The sequence below is a fragment of the Nilaparvata lugens genome, chromosome 8, assembly GCF_014356525.2.
Source record: "Nilaparvata lugens isolate BPH chromosome 8, ASM1435652v1, whole genome shotgun sequence".
In the NCBI taxonomy this organism is placed as follows: Eukaryota; Metazoa; Arthropoda; class Insecta; order Hemiptera; family Delphacidae; genus Nilaparvata; species Nilaparvata lugens.
The window spans coordinates 8,744,366-8,753,037 of NC_052511.1; the positions used below are offsets into that span (position 1 = coordinate 8,744,366).

Here is an 8,672-nt window from a genome sequence, read left to right on the forward strand (position 1 = left end):
CCAATTATAATTGCTAGCCATCAAATATTTTTTTATTTGAGTTTATTGTTACTGTACACTTCTTTACTAATTTAATTGAAATTTATGTAAAATTCATGAGTAATTGGAAAAATTCACGGTATTTTTCCCGGTTAGTAAAATCATGAGGAATTCAAAGTTCTCCCGGTCTGTTGGCTAAGGAGTAATGGTTCCCCTTCTGTTGATCACACCGGGTGTTGCTATGTCATTGCAATACAGATGAGGAAACAATTTACGATTCGCGACATCGTGCATTATCTGTGTGACAAACCATCCACATCTGCAACAAAACGCAAAGCTATTGAAAAAAAATCATAGATGATTGTGAATGAATGAATGAATTTTATTTGCCAAAAACAAAATACAAAAAAAACTTTACAAAAAATAAATATAAGTATATGCTACTGCACTTAACCAAGATACATACATTTATTAATTAGATATAATAACGAAATGATATCCTTATTTGATTACAATAATTATTCATTAATAATTGTAGCAATGCTGAAACCAATTGGTATTAATAATGAATTCCAATTCCACCACAAAAAACATAATACCTATGAATTTCATAAACATTTTTCGGAAATCAACTGACCACTACATCAAGTAAGCGTGGCCAGTGTGTAAATTCGAATAAATTGAATTGTGTATCAATTTTATGTATTCATTAATTATGTATCATTAAATTAATAAAATTCAAGCTAGTTATTCAAATGAATAGTTTGAGTCTAGTCCCATAACTACCATCAATACTGCCTACAGCGCAACTCAAGAAATTAACAGCAAAACTTATAGGATAAAACAGCAGAAATTAACACAACAAAAACTACAGAACAGCAATGCATTTATCTATTACCATTCTATCTTAATCAGGGTGGCCACCCATTATAAAATGAAAAATTCATGAGTAATTGCCGGTTTTCCAGAGTAAAATTTCAAATTTTCCAGGTAGAGTGTCCGCGGTATTTGAGGAACAAGATGCATTCGTGAAGAATTTATTATGGAAATCTTCAGTTTGATCTTCCATGACGAATTGCGAATAGCATATTTAAATTTCCAAATGTATTGATAATTTTGACATGACCAGAATATCGATGCTTTTAAATATTTTTTTAGGTTAGGTAGGTAGTTCAAAAAACATTGCCAATTATAATTGCTAGCCATCAAATATTTTTTTATTTGAGTTTATTGTTACTGTACACTTCTTTACTAAATTAATTGAAATTTATATAAAATTCATGAGTAATTGGAAAAATTCACGGTATTTTTCCCGGTTAGTAAAATCATGAGGAATTCAACGTTCTCCCGGTTTTCCCGGTAGGTAGCCACCCTGTTAATATATTTCTCAAATGTCGAGTGTCGTTTATATCAAACATCCTCTTAGTTCTCTTGAATAAAAAAGTGGAAGTTGTAAGTTGTCAAGTTGTAAGCCAATACATAACACAAGTTCCAAAAATGTGAATAATAGATGTGAATTTAATAATTAAAAATTAGAAAAAATACATGATTGGTATTGATGAAGAAAAATATATTGATTCTATTCTATTCAATCAATCGGTATATGATATCTGGTATTTGTATCATGATTTATTGGTAAAGAAATCTGTACCTCAGAGTTAGAAGGGCATAAGTCTCAAACGGCTGATTTTACAGGAGAGCCCAAAAAATATTTATTTATTCCAAGAAAACATAGAAAGGCTCACAGACAAACTCCAGTACGAGCCTTAATGACATATTTGATAGTATAACATTACAATTAACATACAAAAAAGAAAATAATATCGCACTTCATAAAATATTCACGATTCAGTCAGTACAACTAATAAGATCAGAAGAGAACGATATTTGGGTTAGATTCCGGAAAGTTAGTAAAGAGGTATAGGATGCCCTATCACAAGGGGTATAGTATTACACTCCCAGCCGGGGCTAAGAGAGCGTAAGTCGATCAGCATTACACTTACTTGCGAATTATTGGACTCACGTTGTTTCAGTTTTAATGCTTACTGGACTTACGCTCTTTCAGCTCTGGCTATCTTCAAAACAATCAACTGCAGAGGACTTACGTTATCTTGAATCTATAGAGTTCGAAAAACTGAACAAGACCCACTAAAAACATCATTTTGTCAAAAAATGGACTTATGCTCCTCTAGCTCTGAGGTACAGAAATTAATTTACAAGAAAAAGAAACATTTTCTGAAATAAAAACAGGATTAATGTAGGCCTACTTTCTAATAGAACATTAAAAAATACTTATTTGTTTACCAGTAATCTGTTATCAAATGAAACGTGAATAATTCAATAAAAGCGGATTCCCACATATCAGTATACACGATCGGTTCAGTGCAAATATTCTTCCCATGAAATATAATGGGACTATTCATACTAGCTTGGGCTAGTATTGAAGAGAAGAATGGGAATAGAACTAACGGGAAGAATATTTGCACTGAAACGGATGCGGACACTGTTTAAATATCTTAATAAATTCCTAGCCATTTGAAGCAACCATCTTTATTTACGCAGATAACCAACTAAACTGAGTAAACAACTTATTATATTATCAAACAGTTATCATGTAATTAAGTAACATCACATGATAAACAAACATCTTCCCCTTTTACTTTCTCAAACAGACACTGATACCGATATGTGGGAATCCGCTTTTATTGAAATATTTCCGTTTCATTCGATAACAAATTACTGGTAAACAATAAGTATTATTTAATGTTCCATTAGAATGGACTGGAATGGAATGATTAATTCTCTAAGAAAATTTATTCTTTAATTATTGGTTTTCTTAGATATTTTCTCCAAGAGAATTTATTTTTCCTACAGATACCTTGAAAAGTGAGCATTTGTGCACTGATTGCAGGCCGCAAAGAATCACTTTTCCGCTCTAGTGCCCAAAGTAATACTTTGCGTACTCCAGTTTTGCAGCATGACAACGCAAAATAGTTAGTAGGTTATATGGAGCACCAGGGCAGGAAAATCAAATTAAGTTGGTAACACTGACTGTGGTGCACGTTATAATATGGCAGTGGACAACGATGACAGCGACAGCCACCACATGAGTGCCGCCCTCATTCATTTACTACATTATTATTCAATTTTAAATAATTTTAAGGTTTTTAATAATATAAAATTACACAGAAAAACATTTGATGGATTTCAGGGAATTTTACTCATAATTACCCACTTTTTATATTCAATGGTAACTGTAGGAAAACATTTAATGTGAAATACGTGCGCAAAGTTCCTCTGCTGCACACAAGAAAACATTCCGCCCTCGCCTACGGCTTGGGCGTAAACGTTTCTTTCGGTGCAGCGGTCACTTTGCGCACTAGTTGCACAAATAACTATTTCAAATTTATTGGTCATGAAACACTATGAAGTAAAACGGTAGCCCATTTACAGTACAATACGTGAGAAAATACTTTTCGATTATAGCATCAGCTAAATCTTCTATGTGATTATTTCTCCATTGGAATATTGACTAGTATTCCATAAAATTTGTAGCAAACTGGGATACTTCTTACTCCAGGATTTGGGGCTGGGATAATTCTTACTCTAGAGTTCCGAATCAAGGAAGTAGTATAGCTTGAAGCTATATTTTAAGCTAGAATATTTCTTCTCAGGCGACTGAACCCTTTAATCCCCCTGATGGACGTATACTTTGCTAAGTTCCATAGTCATATTAATTACGGACTCCAGCTGTGGGGACATGCACCTGGCTGTAAAGAGGTACTACTCCTGCAGAAGAAAGCTCTCAGAATATTGGACTCAGCAGACTTCCTGGACCACTGTCGACCCATCTTTATCAGGCTTAAAATATTCACCGTGTTCAACCAATATATCATGCTCTCCATGTTGTATGCAAGAGATAACCATCACTTGCTGACAAGAAGAGCTGATAAACATTCTTACAACACGAGAGGTAAAGTGAAATTAGACGTTCCATTCTGCAGGGTGAGCAAGAAGGATTGTTTTCCGGTGCTAGCGCCACAGTATACATACAGTATGGAAACTTGGCTAGTACCCTGACGCAAAAATACGCCATCTTGTTAGGAAGCGCCGCATTGTAATAGTATTGACGGTAGGTTCGGATCACTTTAATGATCCGGATCAATTGATCTTGTTCACTGCCACGAGCCAATCAAAAGACAAGGATTGGAACTTCCCAAGGTCACGTGACGTGTCTAGTATTCGCGTCATGTAAAAAGCATTGGTTAGATAGGCGTTTGATTACAAGTTTCCATTCTGTACCTATTCTGTGCTAGCGCTGACAATGTACAACGCTCTACTTGATGAGGTGAGGAGTCTCGACGTCATGTGCTTCAGGAATCAATAATTGGTTAATGGGGTCACCATTTTACTCTGTGGAGGAATAGTTTGAGGCCAACAGAAGCACCATCTGAACCTGTGATGCTTTTACGGGCAAGGCCATCTTGATAAAAGTTGTAAAATTTTATTTTCTTAACGTTTTATATGTTTGACTAAGTGAAAAACGTAAATAAGTGTTTTATTTTTGACATAACGTATATGTCAATACTATGAACAAGTCAGGTCCACTTCCAGACACGACAGTCAATCCAGATTTCTGGTCATGACGAAGGGGAGAAGTATGAAGTAAGCTGCTTGGCTTGATCCTGGACAGGAAGCTGTCGTGGAGTTGCCATATAGAGTCTGCAGTAGGCTGAGCAGGGTGGTTTTCTTGTTGAGAGGGCTGAGAGGTAGCGTTCCCAAGCACTGCCTTAGGGTGTGCTACTTCGCTTTCTTTCAGAGCATCATATTATATGGCCTGGTTCTCTGGGGTGGAGCTGCTGATGTTAGACCTGTGCTGCGCATGCGCCTTGCGGGTCATCTGTGGGGCTGACAGACTGGCTCATTGTCGTCCTCTCTTTGTTAGAGAGAGGATACTTACGGTATTTGCACTCAATATTTTTCATACGTTTTGCAGGACACATGTGAATGTGTATGATCTTGCCAAGCAGAGTTTTCATGCCTACAATACAAGGGGGAGCCATAGATTAGACGTACCGTACCAGAGGCTGAGCAGGACGCGAACTGGCCTTGCCCACCTGTCTGTGAGACTATTCAACAAGCTGCCAATAGCGGCAAGATAACTGTCGACCAGGCAATTTCAGGGCGCGCTGAGGGGATTGCTGGTGGAGAACCCATTGTATTCCATCAGTGAAGCTAGCTCCGCAGTGCAGGCTGGATGCTTGTCTGACTCGGACTAGGCGCTGAGACAGCAAATAATAGCAGCGTTGGTGGGAATGCGAGCAGCCGCAGTAAACCTAGCTCCGCAGTGCAGGCTGGATGCTTGTCTGACTCGGACTAGGCGCTGAGACAGAAAATAATAGCAGCGTTGGTGGAATGCGAGCAGCCGCAGTAAACCTAGCTTCGCAGTGCAGGCTGGATGCTTGTCTGACTCGGACTAGGCGCTGAGACAGCAAATAATAGCAGCGTTGGTGGGAATGCGAGCAGCCGCAGTAAACCTAGCTCCGCAGTGCAGGCTGGATGCTTGTCTGACTCGGACTAGGCGCTGAGACAGCAAATAATAGCAGCGTTGGTGGGAATGCGAGCAGCCGCAGTAAACCTAGCTCCGCAGTGCAGGCTGGATGCTTGTCTGACTCGGACTAGGCGCTGAGACAGAAAATAATAGCAGCGTTGGTGGGAATGCGAGCGGCCGCAGTAACATCTTCCACCCAGCAATGGTCGGCGTAGTTCCGCCTAGCGGACAGACGAAAGATCAATCCAGTAGGTTATTTTGATCCCTCCAGCCAGGCTCAGCCAAGCAGCCGACACAATAGAACAATGTAGTGGCGGTCTTATTCGCGTTCATCAGCAGTTTTCTTTCTCACGATTATTTTAATTTTTGTGTTACCTATAATCAATAATAACTCCAATCACCAGTAAAAAGTTTCCAGAAACGTGGTGTACTACCCCATATTAATGGATTTTCATGATGATTTTCAATTATTTAAAAACATTGTTGACATTCTGATCCTTCAGGCTAAACTTGGGGTCGCGGAGAACGAATCTGCAATCAGAAATTCTCTATCACGAAAAATAACGAAAAAAAAAACCAGCTGTTGATCTTCCGGCAACCGTTAACAGTCATCCTGCAACGCGGCCGAAACACTTCCAAGCCAGACACCCATCTCAAATGACAACAACGCCAAGCTGTGAGAAACCATCCTGCACTGCGGCTCTAGGTTGAGTTCTTAATGTTGGACAACACGCTGGTGAGATCGTACTTTTGACTTCCTGTTGTTGTGACTAGCTACTAAGCTTTCTTATTTTTTCAATTTTTGACGTGTCCTTGTGGTCTTGTGATCACATTATGGACCTAAAATACTAAATAGCTTGTTGCTCATGGCAACATCACAAGATTTGTTTCCAGGCGGCGACAATTCACGAAACAGGGATAAATTCGTTTGCCCCGTTAAATGTTTGTTAAACCATGAAATGTTTTGTTAAATGACATGTTACAAAATCCATCGTGAGATGAAATTAAACTTATATGTGAACCACATTGTTTCAAATTAATGAAAAAATGATTAAAGTACTTGAAAAGAAATGTTAGTGAACTTAAACGTACCTGTTTCTCCTCCTTCTACTCGTTCTAACATACCTGTCTAGTCCCGATTCGTTTATTTGATGAGCAGAAAAAGAAACGACTGTTCCTTCATTCAAGTAATCTTCAAGTTTTCCATTTTCTGGTAAACTTGAGCCACAAATTTTAACCCTGTCATACATCACTAAGGCTCGCTCTTCTTTATTATGCCGACTGAACAGTATGCAAGCTTTGTTTGGTAAAATAGAATCAATTCTTCCTCTGAATTCTTGCAAATGAAGATTTTTTATCGACATTTTGGAATCTGGAAAAAGAAAAATTACAAGCTTTAGAGCAAACGTAAAAAGATAGGTATACTAATGGTGTGACCAAATCAGATTCAACATTAAGATAAGATAAGATATTTTTTATTGACAATAAACATATACAATGCACTAATAGGCAAAAGTCAAATTTAGTTGACATTCTCGATTTTAAAATTTGATTGAAGCTCACTCAGCAAACCCTTCTTGATAATTGGCTAACTCAACAAGATTCTATTGAATTGGATATTGAGTATGCTTCATTATTTATCCAATCCAAAATTCAATCAATCAATCAATTCATTTATTTCACAAACAAACATAATACAGAATAGAAAAGAAAGATATAAGTTATTTAAAATATAAATTTTTACTGCACTTTAATGAGTTGTTGATCAATACTTTTTCCAATTTCAGATATAATTTTAGAAGTAGAACATATTTAATGACAAGTAAGATAGTTATGTATTTGATTCGGATTGTAACTTGGATTGTTTAATTCAAAAATGGGTGACACAACATAACCTAGCTAAATAATTTCGAATGTTGTATAAATTAGAATTGGAACCGTTTTTGACAATGGTACTTTTTTAAATGCTGTGTAATACTAAATAATTGGATAAATAAATAAGGCATCTTTAGACTGATCAACTAGTCTTAGCCGACCGACCTGTATTCATTTAAGATTCCTGGACATTCAAGTGAGCCAATTTTTACATAGTTCAAATAAGATAATAATTATCTTATTTCTACTTTCAAGTCATTGTTCCTTTGTCAAGTCAAGTGCATTAGCCTATGATAGCTATTTTTTTAGTAGTTAGATACAGTTTTTGCAAGTGAATTTATTTATAAATACAACAGCAGATCATTTAAATATGTTTGGGATGGAACAACAGAATTGGCCCAACAGTATTATTTTCCCAAGGTTTAATAATAGACTAATAACATTAGCTACAAAAAAGTTATGTTTTACTTTTCATAATTTAAACATAATTATTCTTATTCTTACTTCTCAGCTATTTCCTTTAGAATTTGGTATATTTAATGCTCTAAAATTATATTTATTATCAAAATTACCAATTAATGTTGTAAAAAGTAACCTAAAACAAGTGACTGCTTTTGTTATACAAACATGACATCATGATAATAATTCTTCAATGTTGTTTTCCATCAGGAACTGCTTATTATTAAATCACTTTTAGAAAAAAGTGATATGATAATAATACTTGAAAATGAGATTTGTGACACTATTTGGAGTGCTAAAGATTTAAAACAAACTCTTTAATGCAACTCAAGTTATAAATACATTTGATAAGAAAATATATTTTTTATAAAAATAACTGACTTGTGAAAAGTGCAACAGACAACCTGTATCAATGAACTTTACTACCGGAAGGTAAATAATTATATTGTTTTTAAACAGAATAAATACGGTGATATAAATTCAAATGAAACAATGAAAGATGAAATTAAATTACCTGAACAATCCGGAACACAAAACCACTGGTGAAATTAGCGAAATAGACTGACTGAAAGGTAACTTGCAATCAAAAACAATCATGTATGAGCATGAAAGTGCAACAGTGCAACTGCAAATGTGCAAATAATGCAAAAATGCAAACGTAAAATGCAAAACAAAGACAAAAGAGAGGTTATGTTACTATTTGTTCCCAGTGAACTCTAAACTAACTGGAACGGGCTGTCCAATGCTTAGCTACAACTAAAAGTGTGTAAGGCGGAGGAGTGAGACAGGCATACCGTGTTTGATTCCC

At 36.1% G+C, this 8,672-nt stretch overlaps 1 protein-coding gene across 1 annotated transcript; it reads right to left on the reverse strand.

Annotated features, from left to right (window-relative positions):
* Nucleotides 1-165: 165 nt before the first annotated feature.
* On the reverse strand, nt 166-8,267 carry LOC120352615. The gene is made up of 3 exons (XM_039433873.1): nt 8,246-8,267; nt 6,656-6,902; nt 166-298 (listed from the first exon to the last, which is right to left on the reverse strand). The coding sequence occupies exons 2-3, from the start codon at nt 6,892-6,894 to the stop codon at nt 175-177; spliced, it is 363 nt and encodes a 120-aa protein (XP_039289807.1). The 5' UTR covers nt 6,895-6,902; nt 8,246-8,267; the 3' UTR covers nt 166-174.
* Between the last annotated feature and the right edge of the window lie 405 nt (nt 8,268-8,672).

Excerpts from the sequence above, each read along its gene's own strand:
- LOC120352615 (XM_039433873.1), bottom strand. The coding sequence starts at position 6,894 with ATGTCGATAAAAAATCTTCATTTGCAAGAATTCAGAGGAAGAATTGAT. Across the intron at positions 299-6,655 it reads AACGAATCGGGACTAGACAG|ATGTGGATGGTTTGTCACAC; the intron begins GTATGTTAGAAC and ends GTTTTGTTGCAG.